Source organism: Lates calcarifer, linkage group LG12 (assembly GCF_001640805.2).
Source record: "Lates calcarifer isolate ASB-BC8 linkage group LG12, TLL_Latcal_v3, whole genome shotgun sequence".
Taxonomy (NCBI): Eukaryota; Metazoa; Chordata; class Actinopteri; family Centropomidae; genus Lates; species Lates calcarifer.
In genome coordinates this window covers 12,666,283-12,690,970 of record NC_066844.1, presented here as the reverse complement: position 1 = coordinate 12,690,970, position 24,688 = coordinate 12,666,283, and the positions used below count along the sequence as shown (strand labels likewise).

Here is a 24,688-nt window from a genome sequence, read left to right as displayed (position 1 = left end):
TAGACATTCCGCCTTAGCCTACTCCTGCCTTGAAGATATTCTGTTTGTTAAAAAAAGATGCAGTTGAATGCTAAAATGTCAATAACAGTACTTAAACAGTACTTCTACTTGAGCAAAATGTGTGGCAGTGCCATATATAATGGAATGTTCAAATGTTAGTCACAGCAATTTCTTACAGCCAGAGAATGAAACAATATCTGATGAAAATAAAACACGTTTTCAAGTAAATGTACAAAGTGTAATGGCATTAATAAGTACTCGTATCGGTACTCAGTATCGGCAAGTACTCAGATCCAAGTATCGGTATCGTATCGGTTTGAAAAAAAGTGGTATCATTGCATCCCTAACTACAATTGATCTTAGCACCACACAGTATCCTGTGGTTTTCAGTGGCGCAACCAGTAGAGCAGTTGCCTACCTACCAGTCACAAGGTCGCTCTCAGGCTCTATAAATGTAAACAAATGTAGGTATGAAAAAGAAAAAAAAAACAGGGATCCAGTTTACCTCACACCATGGCTCTATTGCAATATTACAGTCCCTTGTTTATGCCACCCAAGTCACCACAAGTAACAAGATCCATTTTAATCTTTTAGGCTTATCAAACTGGTATTTTTTAAAACAACAAAAACAACAACAAAAAAAAAAAACAAAACTTAGAGTTCTAATTGATATGATAATAGAAATGACTAAAAAGGTTGTCAAAAAGCTTCACAGTCTTTAGGAATGCTTTATCAGCGTAATTACTGACGCTATGGTAAGAATACAAAATAATTACAGAGTTCTGGATTTGCAGCTTTCTTGTGTGGTTCATACTCAGTCACAAACCAAGATGAAGAATTGTACACATATTGTTCTTTTGATCCCAGACAGTTTAATCTGTACACTCTACATGACACTCTTGTTCTAAAACTAGAAACCAGCAACTTTCTAATCTGACAAAGCCTGAAGCTGCCTCACTGACAGTGAGTTTGACTCTGTTTTTGTCTCAGATGTATTCAGAGCTTTTACTTCTCAATGCGCTTAAGTTCATTGTAGTCCTCAAAGTTACAAAGCAGAGACAGTGTCCGTACCCTGTAATATCAGGCTGGGTACTGTAATTGTGTCCTCAGATTCAGTCCTCCATTCATCCCTGATAAAACCGCCCCAGGATTTGTCTCCTGATGCAGCAACGAGAGTCTTGGCTCTGTTGTTTCTAGCTTTAGAAATGACTTTTTCGCCCACGCAAATCAAACCTGAGCTGATCAGGATCATAGGAATGTATTACATGATTTCTATTTTGCAGTGGGAATGTGTCTTGTCTACCTGTAGCCTGGGAATGCATATTAAACTCTGCATGTACCCAGCTCAAACATCTTTTTATCCCCTGCAGAGTTCAAAGAACAGCTGTTTCTTCCATTCTTTCCTTTCTTCTTCTTTATTTGCTCTTCACATAGACCATTAGTGTACTGAAAGGGTGTTGTGTTGTCTAGCAGTGTCTCTGGCAAGTAAAAGTTAAAATCAATCATGTTTGCTCACTGAAATTGCTGGGTAAGATTTGGAAGGATTGGTACATTTAATACTTGGGTTTGAGCCAGATTAGAGGATGACCTAATCAGCTGTTTTCTGTCAAGGTCGTTGTGCAGTCCTGTCAGAATGGCTGTCACCTTCTAAAGATTTTGAGTATTGCAACTGTTAAGTCATGTTCAAAGTTTATTAATTGCACATCACACAGCAGTAAATGGTGACAGTTTGAGCTGCAGTGTTTACATTAAATGCCAGGAAGAAAGATACTGTATGTGTTCAGTACTGTCTGCACTAAATCCAAATGAGGAAGGGATATTTTTTGTATTTTAAAGGGGAGAGAAAAGAAAGGTTGTGGTATTAAAAAATCAGTTCCAGGCACTGAGGTGGCTGGTTAAAAATTCTTTAATAAATATTGACTGATACAGTATAGAAATACACCAACATGTATCAAACCAATAATTCTGTACAACTGTCTTAAGGGAATGGTTCAACGTTTTGGAGATATACTTATTTCTTCCAAGAGTCAGATAAGAAGATTGAAATCACTGTCATATATGTCTGTTAAAAATAAGGCTACGCAACACAACTCAGCAACACTAGCTTCATAGTTTTAAATGTGTGAAAAATACATATTATTCAACTAGAGCTAGACAAAGATGCCCAGTATTTCAGATCAAAACAACAAAATGAAAGATAAACAGCTTAAAACATATCACAGTTGCAAAATACCATTTCAAAAATAATATCTGAACCCTGGTGAGAATTTAAAACTGTTCTGTGACTGTTTTTTTTTTTCATTTAGTTGTGTACTTTTATTTTGAAGTCTTGTGTTGAAGGTTCAGCATCCTTTAAAGGCTTTGCACCTGTGTGCCCAGCTGTCATTCAACAGCTTTCTAATAGAGTATAGGCTGTATTTTTTTTTTACATATTGTACAAATCATGCTGATGCATCCAAATGTGTTAGTGAATATGGGTCTAGTTGGATGGTAAAGTAGTGGCAGCACTCTCCTCCTGGTTTAATTAAACAGCAGAGCAGCTAGCCTGGCTCTGTCTGCAGATAACAAAATCTGCATACCAGCACCTCTAAAGCTCACTGTGTTACATTTCATTACTTTGATTGATAGATAACCGAACTGTAAAAACCATAGTTCTGACAGTACTCAGTATGGAGATAGATTTCAAATTTAACACTAGTGTTACCAATTACACCAGACATTATAAGAATAGACATGTGTTGCCTCAATATCCAGTTAGAACTGTTACTTGCAGATGCTGCCACCTTCATCTGACAAAGTTTGTAGATTGACTCATTAATGTTATCAGGTTCCCTTTTGGCATTGGGTATAAATCCAAAATATTGCCAAATATGCACTTTTGATTTTTGCTTTGACACCAAATCCTCCACTATTGTCTCGGTGATCAATTCTCCTCTCGTCAAGTCACATTTCTCCAATGAAGCAACAGGACACAGTGGGTTCTCCAGGTACTCAAACATAAATCCCTGAAGGCTCTTTTTGTTTCTTTCGCTGGTGTTGTGTTGTAATAAACACCCCTAACATGAAAAGCACCCCCCTGTGTTATTTTAAGCCCAACCCTAACCAATCATCTGTTTCCATGCCTAAACCGAACTTTAAGGGGGATGCTTAAATGAATAAATGAACACCACAGTAATACTTATGTAATGCAGCCATACAGTATTTTACAACATCTTCAAATGCAGCCAAATGCAGCCAATCAGAATCAAGAACCAGAACTATGGTAAATGGTAAATGGACTGTACTTACATAGTGCTTTTCTAGTCGTATCGACCACTCAATGCGCTTTGCACACGCATGTGTCACATTCACCCATTCACACACACATTCATACAGCGCTTGCTCTAACATTCACACCCATTCACACAACGTAGGGGCAATGTGGGGTTGAGTATCTTGCCCAAGGATACTTTGGCACGGACTGGAGAAGCTGGGGATCAAACCGCTGACCTTGTGGGCGTCCCGCTCTACCTCCTGAGCCACAGCCACCCCATCTATCCATTTTATAATACTTTTAATACTTTTTCCGTGAAGCACTTAATGCACATTAAACATTCCTTATTTGTATTTTTAAAATAAAACTGGGAAAAAAATTAACTATCTGAGGTGTGGCACAAACTAGTATTTTGTTTTAACATATTAAAGCGCCAGGCTTAAGAGAGACGACCGCATAACATTCGCAGCCTCACAAGCCAGATGGCGTGGTATTATGCCACTGTGTACACGGCCTGTTGTTACATGATTGCATAAAGCATGTGCCTAACAAATGGAACTGCTGTTGTGGCCTGCTTGCCAGCATAAATCATTGTAAATAGAATTATTAAATAATCTAGTTTACATGTGTTTGATGTAATCTGTTGCACCATACTTCTCGTTGAGGGGGATATGCACTGGCATGAGCTTGGAATTAAAAGTTCCATTCATGCTGCTTTCTATCATTGTTCCTGCACTAGTCTCAATTTATCTGGTGTTAGAATGTGCTCAAGTTTCACAGAAATTTGAATATCTGTCACTTAGTGGCTTTAAAGTTGTTATCTAATTGGCTTAAAGCAACAAGAGTTGTCATAGGGAATTCAATTTGTCACAAAAGAACAATGGCAGCATTGGGTGGGCAATTATCTTTAACTGCTTCTGTGTTTAACAGCCGCACACACACACACACACACACACACACACACACACCGCACACACACACACACACACACACACACACACACAATATGGTACATTTAGGGATTCTCAGTATCTTCCTCCAACTGGGTTAATTCTTTGTCCTTTTAAGCATTGGACATGATTACTCACTCAGATACATCAAAACATTTCCAGACTCAATTAGCCATCCAGGCTAATGTTTTAGAAAGGCACAGATAAAGAAACAAATCAACAACTGTCAGAGAAAACCCTTTGCAGCATTTGGTTTTCAAGCTGTCACTCGATTAAACCGTTTCAATTTGGATACAATGCAGTGTTTCTCAGAGCAATTACCACTATGAAAAGGCTGCTTTCATATTTGATGGGATCCTTTCTCAGAGAGGAAAAGCCACTATCTGAGCCTGATACTGAGGTTTGACAAGACATTGGCCCCCAACTAACCCCACCCCCGTCCATTCTGCCTTTTTTCATTCAGGTTGAAGGTGTTCCTTGGCTGTAAAATATTCATGTTGATTTTTTGTTTGTTTCACTTCAGCTGCACATGAATCACTGCTGTGGTCCTGTGAGACTGCAGCTACCCCCCCTCGGGCTCTTCTCTATTGTGTGTAGTAATAAGGCTCTGGAGAGTGTGCACTTACTTATGACTGAACTGGAGAAGGGCCATGAAAGACCATTGTGCTACACATTTTGCCTATTAAAAGAAAAAAGTCTGTAGAGGCACTTTGTGAGTGCTGCAATGCCCAACCCACAAATATACTGCTGTTTATGAGACACTTCAATGTACGGGTAGGCGGGTAAGCAACACAGCCTGACACTGTTTTTCATGTAATCAGCTCCTACTTGTGTATTATGTGATGATCCTGCACCAACTCCAGTGACCAAAGCGGTGACATAGTTGATTTTCTTCAACTCTAATAAGTAAATGAATCTATTCTATAGAGCATTATACTATAAAGGATGTAATATAGCAAGGAAATGCAACAATGATAACACAACAGTGCTGTCAGCGTTTTCTCAAAAAGGTTCTTAAGCCTCAAAGGCACCAAATTGGCACAACAAGGGGAGTTAAGATAGCAGTGCATAAAACAGCTTTGCACAACTTCTGTCTACTGTACAAAAGGGCTTTAGCAAAGCCCTTTTTCACATCAAAGCTGCTTTCTTTTCCAAATGAAACAATGCACTATTTTCCCAGCTGAGCCTGAAATCATTCTGTGAAAATCAAAAAATCAAAGCAGAAGGAAATTTAGAACTTCTCCTCAAAGAAATAATCAACCGCCAAATCACCTTGGGCCCTAATCAAATCTGCATTGTCTGTTTTCCAATAAGGTATAAAATGCTCCTTTCATGCTTGTTTATCTGTGCAGAGCCTTTTATTGCTTTGATGGTTATACATCATTGATAACAAATAACAGAGTCTGAGCTCTTTCTTGCCCTGGCTGAAACTAAGTTATGGCTTTAAAGCATTTTTCTGAAATGACTGATATTCCTCCCACCTGTGTTTCTCCTAATAAGGTGCGTCTGTGTGGAGAGATTGGAGAGTCTGTTGCCATTTTAAGTGAATTATACCCTTCGTTGATCACCCCTAACACCAATGATAATCATGTGGACAGGTCTAGAATGCACAAGTGTGAAGGCTAGGTGGCAGGCATTTGTTTTAATTGTCGTACCATCATGATTAAGCAGCATTTTCATGCGGTTTGACTGGGGTCTGGCAAGATGGATGGCCTGCAATGCTATCTATTCTCAGAGAGTAAAGTCCTTGGCACGCTACCTAAGCTGGAGTGCATGATTTCTGGGCCCTCTCCACCTTTTATTTCTTCCCTGTTGAAAAACAATCAAATGTACAAGTCACATTCTTCTTCTTGTAGTCTGGAATGCTTCCATCACCCCAGTCCACACTGAACAATGTTTAATTTGTTAATTTACATGTAAATTTTTCTCCATTATTTATTTTTTTTTTTCAGGTGGAAACTAAATGGCACAGAAATCAGTCACAAATCTGGATCTCACTACAGCCTTTCTGGAGGCAACCTCAGAATCAGCCATCTGAACAAAGACCAAGATGCTGGAACATATCAGTGCCTCGCCGCCAATTCTTTTGGGACCATCGTCAGCCGAGAGGCCAGTCTAACCTTTGCATGTGAGTCTCATTTTTTTCTCTCTCTCTCTGGACAAACTTTTGTGGCCTCTTAGTTTCTACTGAAAAAGAGATGCAGTGGAAAAGATGCACCCAGTCATACCCCAGGATAACATTGTGGCCCCTGCTTCTCTATGGACATAAACCTACAAAAAAGTCCAACTGAAGTGAGAGCAAGGCTTCTTATGGTAAATCACAGAACAGCAACTAATGATGCTATAACTGTGGTAGGAGAGGTGTCGTTTTACTTTCAGAATAACAAATGCAAAAACAGTGTGTAAGGGGTTACTACAGACAACAGTCACTGGAATCTGCAGCTCCTCTCAGTTTTACTGAGCTCTATAGTGAGTTTCAACTCACTGTTTAGCTATCCGGCCCACAACTTTTTGGTTCACTCCCACTGCTCTCACTGGCTATTGTCAGTGAAATAATTCTAAAAAGGCACTATACATTGCCTACTAAGCACCAAACAAAAGACAGACAGAATTAGTAACTAGCTCCACTACCATAGTGGAGCATTTAGTAACTAGACCACCAGATATTTATTTCAGGAGCTGGTAGAGAACAAAAACAGAGCTGAAAGAGAGTGAATATTACACTTGTTCAGGTGACTCTAAATGAATGATAATGTTGGTCTGTAATGACTGCATGCGTAAATTAGCAACTGTTTGCTAACAAGTTCATCATACAAACTTAAAAGGTGGTATTATGTCCATGCTGTGTTCACAACTTGTGAACACAGCTGATGGACAAAAGTGGCCAGACAAACTCAGTTATTAATGTAAAATACTCAAATCAAGTAAAAATGCTTCATAATAGCACTTGAAATAATTTGACATCAAATGATTTCTAATTTGAAAAGTGTTGCTCAGAGTGAGCAGGGAATTACCACCCGATTCTGCGCTTTTTAATTTTCAGGGTCTTCCAGCTCTTTACATTGGTTTTATGCCCCACAACTCTGCTCTGATTTTCAGATTAAAACTACCAAACAACTCACATTTCATTCATTGATTGACCACATATGTCTGCAGAATGTGTAAATAGGGAGATATTAACTAACATGTTTGTTAAACCAACTTTATAAGATGATGAATAGTTAAGCTGGTTTTGCTGCCCCAAGATGCCAAAAACACTATTAGTATTATTATTTTAATAATTATTATTATTAGCTTCAAGCAAAAGTAGATTACTTACTTATTAACAGCTAAGTGTAGTTCACTATTTAAAGTAAAAAAATATTATTATGCATCATATTAGCCGGCATTTGCTCCAAATGGAGCTAATTTGAACTATTTCCTATGATGCTGGGTAGTTCAGTCTATGTATAACACTGCATCATATTGTATGAGTGGATTGCTTGTTTTTGTGTAAAATATCAATCTGCATGTACTTCTAACAATAGCTACCAACTAATTTTAATGAATTATCTTAGATACATTATAGAGGTATAAAATAAATTTGAAATACCTAAAGTATAAGTACCATGACAATGTGCCTACTAATTCTGCACTTTGAGTGTTTACATATCCAATTTATGCATCAGCAAATGCTTTTGATAGCCATTTTGTGGTGATATTTAACATTAATAGATATATGCCAATTGGGCCTGCTAGCCAGGCTATTTGATCAGTTTAACCAAGATATAGTCAGTAAACATAATGTTGTATATTACTTTCCATCACTGCAAAGAAGAAATGAATGACAAATGAGCAAACATTCCAAAATGCAGCATCAGCACTATCTGTTTTGCAGAAAATATTTTTAATGACTCTTTTTTAAGTGATTACTGACCATCATGATGATAGATTGTTTGAAGGATCTTGATGAGTCTACTGACCACTAGATTTCATATACCTAAAGCAGGACAAAGTCAATAAGTGCCCACTGTATGTGCCAGTTATTGGACAGGCATAAATGATGACATTAACAGCAAGTGAGTGATCACTTGCCCAGATTAGATTCTGAGGTTTAGCGATTGGGGACAAGGCCTCCAATATGTCTCAGGCCATTTGTTTGGTCCCCTGGACCAGTGGGACGTCAATCCACAATCTGATTCTGCTGGTGAATTTCCACAGTGATAGGATGACAGTTCCATCAATTGTTGGGCTCTGACCTTAGCAGCCCTCAGTTGTCACAGAGTCAGGACATGCATGTATGACCAGGTGTCATCTATCTTCTTTATTACTCTTGGTATAGCTTAATTAACTCCACGGCATGATTGAATGGTGAAGGTTCAAGCGAATAATTTAAAGGGCAACTGGTATTGCTGAAAAGTGTCATGTAATTCTTTATAGAAATTTGAAGGAACTACAATACATGCATTATTTCCTCCTGCAGGGAGGCAGGCAGAGACACTCTGCTCCTGTAATGCAGAATAAGAGCCACACACCATGCACACTTTAGGTGCAAGTGGTGTTTCAGCACCTATCCTACTCTTCTCCAGTAAAGATCGTGACCTTTTGGTGGTAATTAGTTTTATACATAATTTGACTGTGATTTTGACACAAGACAGACTTTGCGCCTATTCATACCTCTAATAAGCTCAGTGGTAATTATAGCTGTCAGCAACCAAAATGGGAGTAATCATTTGGAACTATAAAAAATGCACATCTGCTACACCTCAAAGGTCACACATCAAGACTTTTAAAGATTCTCAAATCTTAGATCTAATTTTGCATTGTCCTAAGAGTATCTTACTTCCTGCTATTGATATATTTCCTGTTGGATCCAGTGGGACCTAATGCAGGAAGAGAGCATCTAAGTGTGTCTTTGACTGAAGCATGAAGGGATGGGATATTTTCTCTATTCACACCTAATGCCTAACAGCACTGTGTTTTTGATGTAAAAACAAGAGAAAAAAATTACAGTTTTTTGTTTGTTATTATTGAAGGATAGGTCTAGATTTTTCTTCCTACAAAGAGACAAAAGGCAACAATGAATTGATCCTGCTAACAAGTATCATCTGTACAGAGCCTTATAAAACTAATATCTGTGCATAAAGCTCCATTAGCACACAATATGTGTATTATTCCACAACTGAGTATAGTCCCCCTTACAAATACACTATTTATTCCTGCTTGAGTGACATTTGATAAAAACTACCATGCCCAGTTGCTCTAGGAAATTACAGATTTTTCAAAAAAAAAAAAAAAAAGAATGTATTTACATTTTCAGAAGGAATCAGCAGGCTTGAGACAAGGAGCCAGAGACAGGGTAGGAAAGTCATGAAGTTGTCTTCTGTCTTTATATGGATTTGTTTACAAAATTCATCTTCATGAAGTTAAATGAAATTAAGATTTTCTTCTTTTTTAAAAGCTTAAAAAGCACTTATAAAGTAGATATTAACTGTTTGTGCAGTTTCCTTTGAGAGGGCTTTGTATGACAAGGAAGAGATAAGCACGACTTAAACAGATTTGTGGTCTGTCTCTGGGTTAAATTTGATGTCACAAACTGTGCAGAATGTACGCTGATCTGTTAATGAGCTTCCATACAAACTAGCTGGGTGATTTAAGATGAACACTTTTTCTGTTTTGGTCTGTCCTGGACAGCCTACAAGAACTCTGCCCCAGGACAAACAGAATAATACACATACTGTATATATGGAGAGTGGATAAGTGTGTTATAAATGGTACATAGTCATTGTAGGAGATACACCATGAGATGCTGTATAGTGAACTGTATAGATTACAGCATAAAATCCATCTGATTTGAGGACCTCTGTCAAAAAAAAAAAAAAAAAAAACTTTTAGGTATCGAGATAAACTCTTAATCTTAATTTTAGGCAGCTGCACATGCATTTTTAAACTATACAATGTGTTTTGAAAGAATGGCCACTCTGCATACACAACTGGAAACACAAAAACTTGTTTTAAAAGGTTTTTTGTGTTACAGCACAGTGACAGAGGAGAAAATGCTTCTTATATCAGCTGTGGCTCTGCCAGCCATTCCTTTCCTGCCTGCTCCAGGATGAGTCAGTCTCAGCTATCTTAAAGACAGACCCGGTGAACTTGTTGTTCCTAGCTGCATGACTGGCAGGCACTATCAGAAATCAAATATAGATGAGAGAAGTTCCTTTTCTAGGGCTGACATAAGGTCTGTTTTTATGGATCAGGACCGCACATGGGTCATACAGCACGTGGGGTATGTGGGCAGGATTTGTTCAACTGATCTTTTAAAAATGCATTTCTTTATTATAATTATTACTGACTTTCTATATGAACTATTTCCCTCATGCTCCCCTCAAGCTGTAGTGTCACTTGGACACTACAGCTTTAACACACTCCTGTCAGTAATGTATCACTATGAAATATGTATGTATGAATGTAGAGCTGATACTTGAGATAGCTTGGTAGCCTAACAAAAAATAAATCTGTCATTTACAGCACATATTAGATTAGATAAGACTGATTATTGTTTGTATCAAAAGTTCTGATAAAGGTACTGTGTCAAACCAACCAAAACAGGAGCTACAAGAGAGTGAGTATTTTGCTTACATTCTACAGGTGGCCAGATATACAAAATGAATACTAATGTAGCCCCGTGTAAGCTGAATGTGTAGACAGGCACCTATAGGCTAACACAACAGACCTATCAATTGTGAAAGGCCTTAATATGTAAAACATTTGGGTGATGGTCAGCTTGTTGTGGAATTCTTTCCCCAACTGGCCCAAAACCAAACAACAACCAAAAACAAAAAACTCTGCACAGTGAATAGCTTCAGTATGTACACAACTAAGTGTGCCATATTGTAAACACTATGTACATATTTTGACAAAAATATTAACTCATTATCTACTTACATGCTTATTCTGGAGCTTTAATCAGCTCGGAGTCTTTTTCAGTGGATGGAGTTCAAAAGACAAAATGGCAAAGTGAATTTGTGAAACTGAATACCTAAACCAAACCAGAGGCATTCAACAACACATCAAAACAGCTGACATTGGTGTGTGTGTGAGTGCTTCACTGCTCTATTTTTCCAGTGTTGGTGCCAGTCTGTCACCCCAGAAAAGCATGTTGTTCACTCCTCCCCATCTATTTGAACAGTGTACCTTAACTTCTTCTCCTGTCAGTTGATAGTAAGTCTCTTTCTGTGGTTCTGTACTGTAGCTGTCACAGTGGACCAAACCAATCTAAGTGCTGAGTTTTCAAATATTTGAGCTTACTTGAGAGAATATCAGCATTTATGATAACAAATCAAGGCAAAATCATCCAAATTACCGGTGTCCTCTAGTATTGTCAAGACATGGTAAAGACTATACTCACAATCTACTGCTGAATTACAAATATATACAGAGTCCTTGTTTTATTAGTTAATTTATCAAAATGTGTTTATTTAGGTTGCATGTATTATTCAGTATATCTATGTCTGATTTTACACCAAAATAAAATAAGACATTTTAAAGGGTCAGCAGAGATTGAATTGGAATCTTAGCATGTTTTTTTTAATGATGTGGCATGTTTTAGTTGCTTAATCCACCAAGGGCAAATAGAAACTAAAAGCATTTGAACGTTTTCTTACTTAAGCTAGTTTCTCACAAAACCAACTAAACTGGTGTCATAGTTAAATATTTTGACTCATCATGAAAGTCAACTGATATTTAATTATGAACTGTGTTCTAAATTTGATCACTACATTCTGATAGGGAGTCATTGTGATCAGGAGCTTTCTGGTTGTTGTTCAGTGAACATGCTCTGCCTTCTAATTTAGTCATTTAGCACTGGGTGTGAAAGATTTCTCCCTTTTCTTTAATTAAACAGGCATCAGTGGTGTCTTAATCTTGTTCCTTGTGAGTAATCTTTCTAAAACACATTACTGGTGTTGTTGAAGTCACAGTGAATTGTCCCTGCAAGATAAGGGTGTATTTTCATCTCAAAGCTGTAAATCTGTTTCTCTCAAATCATACATTCCGAAGTAATTGAAAATCTATGATTTGTGTTTCTTTTTGATACAATACCCTTGATTTTATTTGACTTAGTATTCACAGCCTTGCTAAAAACAAATGAAAATCTGCAGATTGAATTTATATTGTGCTCTGCTGCTCCTCCTGAACTTGTACATATTATATATTCTGTAGTCAAGGATAAACACACAGTACAATGAAACCCAGCTCTTCTGCAAAATTATGTTTTTTAGTTAACATTTGTTAGCCTTCATGGTCCACAACGCCTTCAAGGTCATTTGCTGAAATTGGCGGGACTCTCTGTGTCACAAACTTTTGATGGATGATGCTCCTCCTCACAAGGGTTGTGGCTGTCTACCTCCTGAGGCAAGGATAACTGATGGGCAGTGGACGCACCCACTCAATACTCGCTGCCCTTGATTAGTATGTCTATTGATTCTATATCAGTGATTATGTAAAAGATGTACACCCATAATTCATACTGATGAAAGGCAGTATATTCAATATCAGAATTACGGGTGGGTGGCGCTGAGGAGATGCTGCTGCTTTGAATGTGATGATGAGCTTATTCAGCATTGAAGTTTCCATGATGCCACTTCATGACCAGAGATGTCAACAAGGTCCAACCCACAGGGGGGATAAAACAAAAAACTGGAACATATCCTGTATTGTGTAGGAGTTAATATTCAGCTTCTTATAGAGTGTCTCATCAGTGTCAGACAAGCTCATATTTTGCTAAGCACATAGGGGTGAAAATTCCTGATGTCACCAGAGCAGGCTTTAAAGCCTTGAGGGGAAACACGAATGCCTCATTTAAATGCAAATAAATCCTCTAGACTCCTCTCAGCTGTTGTGATAATGTGGAGTGAGTATTGACTTAGTTAATGAGGTGTAAATAGCTAATGGGCGTACTCCAGCTTTTGCTTTTTATCTGCAGTACACTATCAAGATATCACTCTTGAGAACCTGCTATAAGGTGGCATAACATACTCAGGATTTACTGTTAACTGCTTTCTGAGAACCACCCAGGCCTAAAAATGAGTAGGAACTGTGTCTCAGACTAGAAAATTGAGAAATGGTGAAGCTACAGACGCTGTTAAAAAGTCTCAGCATCATCTGTAACCTCAATGTAAACTAAACTCCTTTGGAATAGATTGTACAATACTGACAGTATGTCATACCTCTTTTACTGAAAGTATTTAAACTGTTTATCCACTCACTGCTTCATTGTACATCCCTAAAATCAGATGTGACTGCAATTGGTTGTTAAAAGGAAAAGTGCTTTTTGGTTGGGACTCAGGATATGAACCCCAATCTATGATATTAAAGTCCTGTGCTTTGTACGCCTTTGATATTAAAGTCATGTGCTTTGTACGCCCACCATCCACCCTGACCACCTCCTTCCAACTTGTTTGAGGTAGAGTAGCTCTTCCTTTACTGAACAAAATGGCAATGGTCCTAATGTTTCCTCCAAGGCATATTTGGCAAAACTAATTGGTTGCATATACTATACACATCATTTCTAGGTGACAGATGTGCATCATACCTATGTCAATAGGTAGGCCATGTTAAAAGTGCTCTCCCCAAACCGTTCCAATGACAGATTAGGGAGAGGTCTATGTCCTGTCATTTCTGTGACTTTCCTGAATCAACAATCCAACATTCACACACAGCATATAGAGGAGATAAGAAAGGAGCCAGGGTTTGAACTTCTCCCTCTATTTCATTTTTCATTTGTTACTCACCTATTTTTGGCACTTTTCATTTGAACATGACGACAGAGACTGTCTGCACGGTCATTCCAGTATTTTAATAATATATTATATATTTATACCGTGGACATACCCCACTTGCCTGACTTTTGTTTGAGTGTCTTTTACTCATTGTCTCTGACACAGCCCACTGTGCCTATGCCCACTATGTTTGTGTGTGTGTGTGTGTGTGTGTGTGTGTTTCTTTTTTTTTTTCCTTGTGGTTTGGATGCAAAACTGAATTGCCCTATGGGATAAATAAAGTTGTCTTAGTCTGAATCTGAATCTGAATCTAACAATATCACATCTTCCCACCTTCTATGATGGCCGACTTCTCAGTCTATCTTCCACTGTAGCTGTTTAGATCAGGTAGTCGGACAGCACATTTTACGAACTACATCTTTGAGACCATAAACCAGCCCTTAGTCTATGAAAAAGACTGTATGATGTCCTGTTTTGCTATGGAGGAGCTTTGTTATGTCTGAGACAATAATGTCTGATAATGTCATGACAATTATGTGGGCAAAAGTCTACATTTAAAAACTGGAGGCAAGGGAGACATGCATTTACCAGGCAGAGAGGAGCCAGTATGATGGTACTGAGATATAGGATCCAGCAGCTTTGGAGTTTCAGTCATGTCTTTTACAGCCTCTGCTGCATGAATTGTAAACACTTCCATTGCTGCCCCAACTTTATGGAGGTGCTGAATATCTGTAGTACTACTCACTTCTGAATTTTGACATTCAAATCCTTTGCACATGCTCGATGCTAAACAAGTCTTCAGAAAGGAATGAACAATGAGCCCCAACTTAATACAATTTTGAATACATTTTACATTACCATATGTTTGATAAACAAGACAAGGTAACTGCCATGGCAAAGATAATAATAATAATCAATAAATGAACTCTTTGTCATAACTAGCTGGTCCTGACTCCACGAGGAATGAATGTGTACTAAATGGAATTGAACTGTATCAGTTTGTTGCATATGTGCTGTAGTGACATGAAAAGTTAAAGAGAAATAATTACACTCTGCAAGGTTATTGGGTACACCAGCTTTTGTTGAAATTGTTTAGGAGAGATGTTGATTTACCTTTACAGTCATTTTGCAGTGTGTGGTTTGTGATACTTTACACTGAGAGTAGGCATAATATACTAACGATTCAATAGCACCTTAAATATAAACTGCAAAATTAGCATAAAGTTGAATCAACACCTTTCTAAAACATTTTCAGTGAAAAAAAAAATTGTCAGTTCTGTCAATTTCTCTTTCGCTAATCTGAAATCAGGTCATGGTGGTGGCAGGCTGAGCAGGGCATTCCAGGCGTCCCTCTCCCTGGCAACAGTTTCCAGCTCTTCCTGGGGAATTCCAAGGCATTCCCAGGCCAGAAGAGATATGTGGTCCCTCCAGCACATTCTGGGTCTGCCCCAGGGTCTCCTCCCAGTTGGGCATGCCTGGAACACCTCCAAAGGAAGCCTCCCAAGAGGCATTCTAACCACATGCCCAAACCACCTCAACCTCAATGCAAAGGAGCAGGGGCTCTACTCCAAGCTCCCTCCGAATGTCCATGCTTCTCACCTTATCTCTAAGGCTCTAAGAGCTTTGCCTTCTGGCTCAGCTCCCTCTTCACCACAACGGTCCGGTACAGCGACCGCATAACTGCCGGAGCTGCACCAATCCACCTGTCAATCTCACGCTCCATCCTCCCCTCACTTAAGAACAAGACCCCGAGATATTTAAACTCCTTCGCACCTGGAGGGAACAATCCTAAAGTTTTCCGGCTGAGAACCATGGCCTCGGACTTGGTTCATACTCGGCTTTATACTCGGCTGAAAACCACCCCAGTGCGTGTTGACGGTCCTGGTCTGATGAAGCCAACAGGACCATCTGCAAAAAGCAGAGATGCAATTTTGAGGTTCCCAAACCGGACACACTCCTCACCTCAGAGACAAGGGACAACCTTGGTGGAGTCCAACACCCACCGGAAACGTGTTTGACTTTGTGCCGAGAATGTGTACACAGCTCTCGCTTATGTTGCACAAGGAACATATGCCTCGCATTAGCGGCCCCGGTACCCCATTCTCCTGCAGTACCCCTCACAGGATCCCTTGGGGGACAGTCATAAGCCTTTTCCAAGTCTACAAAACACATGTAGACTGGCTGGTCAAATTCCCATGACTCCCTCAGCAATCCTGCAAGAGTGAAAAGCTGGTCCACTGTTCCGTGGCTGAAATCTGCACTGTTCCTCCTGGAATCCGAGGTTCGACCGTCGGTTTAAGCCTCCTTTCCAGCACCCTGGAGTAAACTTTCCCAGGGAGGCTGAGTAGTGTGATACCCCGATAATTGGAGCACAGACTCGCATCCCCCTTTTTAAAAATGGGGACCACCACCCCTCTCTGCCACTCCCCAGGTACTGTCCCCGACCTCCATGCACCATTGAAGGGGCGTGTCAGCCATGACAGCCCCACAATGTCCAGAGCCTTTAGCATCTCAGGGCGAATCTTGTCCACACCTGGCACATTGCCACTGGGCAGCTGTTTAACTACCTCAGCGACCTCTGCCAAAGATATGGCCAAGGCTTCCCCCAAGTCAACAATATCCCCAGTCTGGGTCAGCAGTCATGGTGTTCGTTATGGCCAAACTGTGACTAGCACAGATGTCCAATAGCAAAGCACCACTCAGGTTCAGATCAGGGAGGCTGTTCTTCCCAATCACACATTTCCCTATCGTTGCCCAAGTGAGCGTTGAAGTCGTCTAACAGAACTATGGAATCCCCAGCTGGCACCCTTTCCAGGACACCACCCAGAGACTCCAAGAAGGCCAGGTACTACGAGCTGCTGTTTGGTGCATAAGCACACCCAACAGCCAGAGCCTTACAGCCCCCAAACTTTCAGTCACAGAGAGGCGACCCTCTCATTCACAGGGGAAAACTCCAACACTGTGATGCACAGTCTGGGACTTGTGAGTATCCCCACTCCTGCCCGCTTCTCACCCTTGGAAACTCCAGGAAAAGGAGAGAGTCCAGCCCCTCTCCAGTTGTTCCAGAGCCCTGCGCTGTGTAGGAGGTGAGTCCAACTATATCTAGTTGGTACCACTCCACCTCCCTCACCAGCTCAGGCTCCCTCCCCGCCAGAGAGGTGACATTCCACATCCCTAGAGCTAGTCTGTGCCACCAGGTGTTGGTACACGTGGGGCCCTGCCTTCGGCTGCCACCCGGCTGGCAAAGCAACCGACCCCGATGCCTATCCCCGCAGGTGTCCAGGGTCCACAAGGTGGCGACTCCATGTAGTTTGTTCGGGCTGAGCCCAGCCAGGCCCCATGGGTGAAAGCCCAGCCACCAGACGCTCGCTGGTGAGCTCCCCTCCCAGGTCTGGCTCCAGGAGGGTTCCCTGGTTTCCCTTTTCCGGGTGAGGTGGCTAACTCCCAAACTTGCCAATTCATCAGGGTTCTTTGTGAAAAAAAAAACAATACTTTCATATATTTACATGTGATTATATTCTCTTACAAACTGTGAAAACAGAGCTGTCACACACACACACACACACATTACCCACCACCCACTTGAAGACAAAGTGCATCCTTAAGGAGTCGCAGGTTGTGACAAATTTCATGGTCACAGTTAGACAGGCTTGCTGGAGTATGATAAGTTGTGCTGGTGTTTGGGAAGCTCATATGTCTGAGATGTGATCATTAGCCTAATCTAGTTCATTGTTCGTAACGCCAGCCCAGGTTTGCTATAAGTGATGTTAATGGATCTAGATGGGACATCACATTTACTTCTAGTTCTGAGGCTATTAATCATTGTTAACCACTTCCCCCTAGAAAAATGACACAGAGGCTGATGTGTAGAAAATCATTAGCACAATTTTATAATTTTTGAATGAAAATTTGAAAGGAGTTACATTTACTGTTGATCCTCTATGAGACAAATTTAATGGATATGTTATTTGAAATGTCCATTGTAGGCAAACTGCCTGCGCTCATAAAAGCATGCCTTTGGGAAAGCCCTCCACGATGTACCTCCTGCATCTGAAGGCATCATATTGTAAATTATGCTTTTCACTGCTCTCCTCCAGCCCTTCCCACAACAATGCTTCTTTTGCTCTTTTTTGGCTGTTCAGAGTGGATAGATGGAGAGGGATGTAGGGTGGGGTGGGGGTAGTTGGAGTGCTGGATTTTACCACTACTGCAGCATGCTTTCAGCTCAGGCAAGGCCATGTTTGTGGATGTGGACAGGGACAATCAGTGGCTTTAGTGAGGTAGACATCGCCACTTCACAAATCACAACAGCTTTGATCTCAGCAAAAATAATGCCAAAAAGACTTTTTTTGGAATAAATTCAGTACCTTAGATGTCTTTTGCTCTATTCCACTTTGTTCTAGGCTCATATTTTGGGGAGGCTTGGGTGCTTTTATCTAACCTTCTATCGCGCCTTCAGATGAAAGTAAGTGGTGGGGCTACTCCAAAAAAAAAAAAAAAAAAAAAAAGCTTCAGTTGCCATTTTGGAGTGGCCAGATTGTTTTAACAAGTCTCAAAAAACTGTATTTTTCCATCAATTCAGGCCATGAGAAGATCGTCTTCCTATTTGTAGCTTTTTAATATATATATATATATATATATATTTTTTTTTTTTTTTTTTTTTTTTTCAGCTACAAGCTTTCATCAGTGATCTCTGATGAGCCACACCGGCCAGAGATAAAGCCTGCTGACAACAGGGAAGTCAATAAGCCTTGCTGTAACATTAATCACCTTTGAGTGACAGTTAAGAGATAGCCAGACAGCCAATGTTCTTATAAAAAAAGCCACTGAAAAGCAATAGCAATTTGTAAAATATGACAAGTTATAAAAATAAATCACCTAATTTAAGCACAGAGGACAGATTGAAATCTACACATGTCATAAACCTCCAAGAAAGCATCTTAAATTCAGATCTTCAGACATCTTTGCTCTGTCTTTCTGTTTTAAGCACTTTTACAACATGGTTACCGCCCAGCCAGCATTAGGCTACTTTCTGCACAGCCCAGAATATATAATTTGGAGAGACGGTGATTTGCAGAGCAAAAATGACTACAGACAGCAAATGTGTCATCACATTTATGAACGGCACTCAAATGCTCAATTATTCTGGTGTGGAGATGACATGTTGTTTTTCCAGTAAGGAGCAGGGACAAACAAGTACATAGATCAAATTAGTGGACTTATATGTTATATATATCCAGAGTGGTTTAGTCTAGTTCTGTTCTCACTTCAGGGGTGGGTAAATAATTCACACTTAAGATGCTGGACACAAGAAACAGACCTCCCACTAGTTGAATTATGTTCACAACAGTGGAGACATTATGGCCAAACTCTTGTCAATGTGTATCACAGGTGGCATAACATAGAATACGTGGAATCATTAATTTGGGTTTACAATAGCACTCAAATATGACTGAAGAGGCATCTTATTATGGTCAATAAGCATGATATTCTTGTGGTCTAGTTCAGTGATTCCCAACTTTCTTGGTTTATGCGCTTTTAATAAGGTATTGGAGCAGCTCAAATCTGATCATTTGAAAAAAGTTTTTTTTGTCTGAAGGGGTAAAATTATCCTGTATTATACAAAGAAGAAAGGGAATATGAGAGGGATAACCACACCAGTGGTTTCAAAAATGCTAAGGTCATGAGTACAACGAAATATTGGACTAGCTATAAATAAAGTTGTTTTTTTCTCATTCTTCATTTGTACAGTTATGCAGTGATATTTTATGTCAACTGTATTTCCCTGAGTAATGGCCTAAAGGCTTCATACCACTGAAAGAATAATATTCTGATTTTAAAAAGTATTCTTTTTTGGCTAAAAGCTGTCAAAATCACATAGTCCCCAAAACAACCCAAACCAAGACTGAATAAATGTCCTCAGTGTCTCTATGAGTGCTTTGATCCTTTACATAAAGTGGCGATGTAACTGACATTTTATGAAAACAATGCATCAAATGACAATGTGAAAACAACATGAGAGGAGTCGCTCATACTGATGAACCTAAGAAGGATTATCACCTCAATGTGCAGCTCCCCTCATCTTTAAAGAGGTTTATAGAGAAGCCGTGAACACAGCATTGACATGTCATCACCTAAGTTGATGCTGTGAACTTGTTCACTCTGGCTGGGTCTGCCTTTCACCAGCTAAGTCTCTAGCAGTGTCTTGTCTGCCATTTGGTGCTGAGTAGGTAGTGCACAATGGATTTGCTATGAGAGCTGCGCGCAAAACAAAACAGTCAAGTTGCTGACTGGTCAGCTAAACAATGAGCTGAAACTCACTTAAAGCTGAGGGTAGCTACAGATTCAGCTGATAGTGCTCTGTGGGCTTCATACTACAACCATTGTTCCTCCCATTGTTTCACATTGTCATTTAATTTATTGTTAAAAACACTGATCATAACCACTCATATTTTTAAGTAATGATTTTGTGTTAACAATCTGAAATGCACACAACTGACAAATAAATTTAAGTAGCATAAAAATGGAAATACCTGTTGAGTAATTGTACTTACTGAAGTTACTTTCCACCACTGGCCAACGGTCGCCATAGGTTAGAAATCAACAGTGGTTCTCATACTGTGGAGCAGATCGCACCTGGGGGGTACAAAGGCACTGCACAGGGTTGAGCATGAGTGGAGCAAAACATCTGGAATGGAGAGCTGAATAAATCTGCTTCATGCAGGAACAATAAACCAACAGAAAAATGAAATACAGAAGACAGTGGACATATTTTTGACAGTCAGAAAAGAAAAGCAGGTGATGCTTATCAAGCAAACACATCAGTCAAAGCTGAAGTCAAGAAAATATGGTGAAGTATATCTTGTTCTTCACTTCACTGGAAATGTAACAGAAAATCACTGTCTTTTGTGGCCAAAATAATAATGTTGTTTCAGAAAAATAACATTCAATTCAGCTCAATTTTTCCCATCAATTTCCACACAATTGTTAAAGGTTGATTGAAGCTAAAGTAAAAGTAATCCATAGCATGTATGTACAGTGGGAGGGCATTTGGGCTGTCCACAATGCTTTTCTTAGCTCATGTACCTGACTTAGCTGAGGGTGCAAACACCCCAGAAGTTCACAAAGGAAAACAAAAGTAAAGTAAGATTGCCTCAGTTTTTCTTTGCTATCTACTTATATCACAACTAGTATTTTTGACATTATTTAGTCCATCTGCACGATCATGAAATGTAAACAACTTCAGAAATTTATGGTCTTTCTTAAAATGCAGCACTCTATCAAAGCATTTTAAGATAAATTACTTCCAGACAATACCATAGTGAAATTATGTGTTACAAAAGTCACATGTATAAACGTCTCCATATAGCCATAAAGAGTTACTTCTTTGAGGTAGACATATCCGACTGACCCAAATCTGGCATTAATCTTTGGACAAAATATCAAGACTTGCTTTCTTAATAGGGCTTAAGAGTCTTAAATAGCTATTAGTTAAACTGTGCTTGTGGGTTAAAAAGAGATTTATGTTTAAAGAAATAATTAAAGGCTGCTTCTTAATTGACTTGTCCTGCAGCCAATATGACGTGCATTAACTGACCTTATAGTCCTCTTCATAAATCAGTGAGCCCAATAATTTTACATTTAGATCACTTGGAGCTGAACTAATCAGTAATCTCATTTGAAAGTGGATTGGTTGCAGTTTTGCATAGAGCAGGTCTGCAAAGAGAGCACCCATGTTCGCACCGCTGCTTGTGCCGAGACTTGAGAATATGCTGCGTATTATAGAACAAGGTTAATTAAGGTTAATTAATCCATTCTGGAGAATATGTTTGGATAAATCTGAGTCCCTATATCACCTGTCTTCAGTTGTTAATTTACTATAGCCTATTATTATGCTTCAAACACATTGATTGTCCTTTGACCACAAAGCATGCAGGTATCCATGTACAAGCTAAATAAAGATCCAGAAAAAATAAAATAAATAGAATAATGAAATACAAAACATAAACTGTTTGTTGAAACCCTAACCCTAATCCTATTTGAAGCCATATCATTTAAAAATGTTGTAAATACAAATTATTTTTCATGTTTTCCTACTAAACTTTCAGATTAAAGTAGTTCCAATAGGAATATATTTATCGAATTTATACCCTCCAACCCAGTGATCAGTGCAGACATGAAGCTGCCACATGATGTATAAATTACATTTACAGAGCTCTGCCAGGATACACCATTTCACAGAGTCATTGGAAGTGGTTATGACCTGCTGTTGTTTCCATCAACTGTCAAATGAAAATTAGTTCAGTTTAACAGTACTTTGGTGTCAAAACCATATTGGGAATAGCTGTGTAATGTTCAGTGGTGGTGGGCGTGATGAATGAAAGGTAACCTGATTACCACCAGGGCTATTAAAATCCCTCATGTGTAACCCATCACAGCAACCTTCTCTGCTTAGCAGCGGGGCTCCAAATTGCTGTTTGGCTCATATTAGTGAGTGTGTGTCACTTTTGGTTTCAACTCTTTTTTTTTTTCCTTTTTTTCTCTCTCTTTTTTTAAGTATTTAGCTCATGCAGGACTTCTACTCATAATTTGCGACATACAATTATCACAGCACGGTACAGGGTACAGTAATAGTATAATATATATACACACACACACACACACACACACACACACACACAGATATATATATATATATATATATATATATATATATATATATATATATATATATATATATATAAAACAACTAAAACATACATACAGTATAGAGTCAGAATTAAAAATTCGGTAACAGTGGTGCAGACAGAGTGACATCTCTTTTGTGTTTTTTCCAATGCAAAAGAGTGCTGAGACAGAAATCAGAAGTTTCCAACCTTTTTTTTTTTCATTTCCTTAGACTCAACCCTTAGATTAAACATTTCTGGTAAAGTCAGGGATTTTGTTTTTTTTTTTGTTTGTTTGTTTTTTTTTTTTTTGGCAGCTTTTCTGTATTTCAAAACTTGTTACGGTCTTCCTCCAGCAAAAGGCAAAAGTCCCTTTCCGCTGGGTCCCTTTAATGCATGTCTTTCTGATACTTGTGGCACCATCACAATGAGCCTTGGATGTCCACAGTACACAGATGCACACAGGAGGTGATTTGGCCTGAGGCAAAGCTAAAGGCTGTTTACCACCCAAAAACTTTCAGTTTGTTGCTGTAGAAGGTTCAGCCACTCTTTAAGATCTTTTTCCTACAGAAGTAAAGTCACAGACAGGATAATGACGTTGTTGTATTTGTATATAATTTGTTTATGGGGGAAGTGCAGTGGTTCAGTGGTTTTCTCTGCTGTCTCGCACACAATATGGGTTTGAACCTTAGGCCCTTGGAATTCACAAGTGCTGTATTTGTCAGGGTTAAGCCTCTGTTTCTGCCCAAGGAACTATAGGCCAGGAACTTTCTGTTACAGTGTGAGTGTGAGCCCTATAATAAACTGGCAACCTGTTGTGAATGTTTACCCACCTGCTGTGTTCTGCTTTAGGCTCCATAGGCTGTGACCTTGAATAGAGGTAAGAAACAAGAAAAATAGTGAAGTAAGAACACCATCTTTTGTTCATGACCGCACTTTCATGTGTTCAAGGATCAGGGGGGTACATCAGATTTGTGGGGATATTCTTACTTACTGCCCTTTTTTTTTCAGACTTGGAAAACTTCAAGACTCACAGAAGAAGCTCTGTCTCAGTCCGTGAAGGTCAAGGAGTGGTTCTGCTGTGCGGCCCTCCACCACATTCTGGAGGTAAAGCACCACATTCTCAATTTTAATAACTCCTCAATCCAGTTGGCAAGCAAACTGAACTGTTTTAAACTGAATATTAGGAGCTGGCCGTCTGAGAAACAGAATGTGAATAAGATCATAATGTTTGAAATGTTTTCAAATGGGTATTTGGAGTTTGAAGTGCTTAGTGTTTGGTTGCACCTGTGCTGTTTAAGATCCAGCTGTTTCAGTGGCACCTTTGACTTGGTAATCAACACCTTGCATCTGTCGCTATGGGGACTGAGAGATTTCCAAGTGAGTCTTGCATTGCTTAGGTGTGATCAGTCTTGGTCAGACCATGGGAAGTGCGACAGCCTCGCTGTCAGGCGCCTACAGCTGAGTCTTCTTTGATTCAAGCCTTATTTTTCTGCCTCATTTTCAATTTCAATTTATTCATCATTGTTTGCTCTGATGTTGAAGGCAAACAATTCCCTGGATGAATTATATAAGATATAATAAGGTACAAATAATATGCTAATTGGCTAGCTAGATGACAAGATAAATACCGGTCTCTTATCTGTACTAAATATGAAGCTAGAGCCAGCTTGGTTTAACACAACATAAAGAGTCACAGTGAGTTGGATGCTGTGACTATCTTTATCTTCTGTAATATGACATATTTCACAGTGAAGTGGAAGTTACAAGAAACATTAAAATCAAATCTGGAGTGGTAGAGTGGACTGTTAACCTCCACCTTCCACACAGATCAAGAGGCAGAAAATGAGGGAGAAAAGATCAAATCAGCCAAACTCTTTTGGAAATACAGTCTTTTTGCCGATTATGTCCATACACACAACCCCTCACCTATGATATTGCTCTGCTAACAACTTGGACTCACAAGCTAAAGGTCAAGTGTAGGTTTTATATGATTAGTTAGTTCACATTGGATAAATATATGTATGCACTGCTGAGTTCAAGATAAGTTTTATAGAGGGA

At 39.3% G+C, this 24,688-nt stretch overlaps 1 protein-coding gene across 3 annotated transcripts in view; it reads left to right on the top strand.

Annotated features, from left to right (window-relative positions):
• Window positions 1-24,688, top strand: part of cntn4 (contactin 4) — a 154,744-nt gene that overhangs the window by 44,514 nt on the left and 85,542 nt on the right. For all 3 annotated transcript variants that reach the window (XR_007814351.1, XM_018699001.2, XM_018699000.2), the window contains exons 4-5: window positions 6,156-6,331; window positions 23,639-23,734. Coding sequence is in view for 2 of the 3 variants with exons in the window: in XM_018699001.2 (XP_018554517.1) it covers window positions 6,156-6,331; window positions 23,639-23,734 (272 nt within the window). In the remaining variant the exon portion in view is untranslated. The remainder of the gene's footprint in view (window positions 1-6,155; window positions 6,332-23,638; window positions 23,735-24,688) is intronic.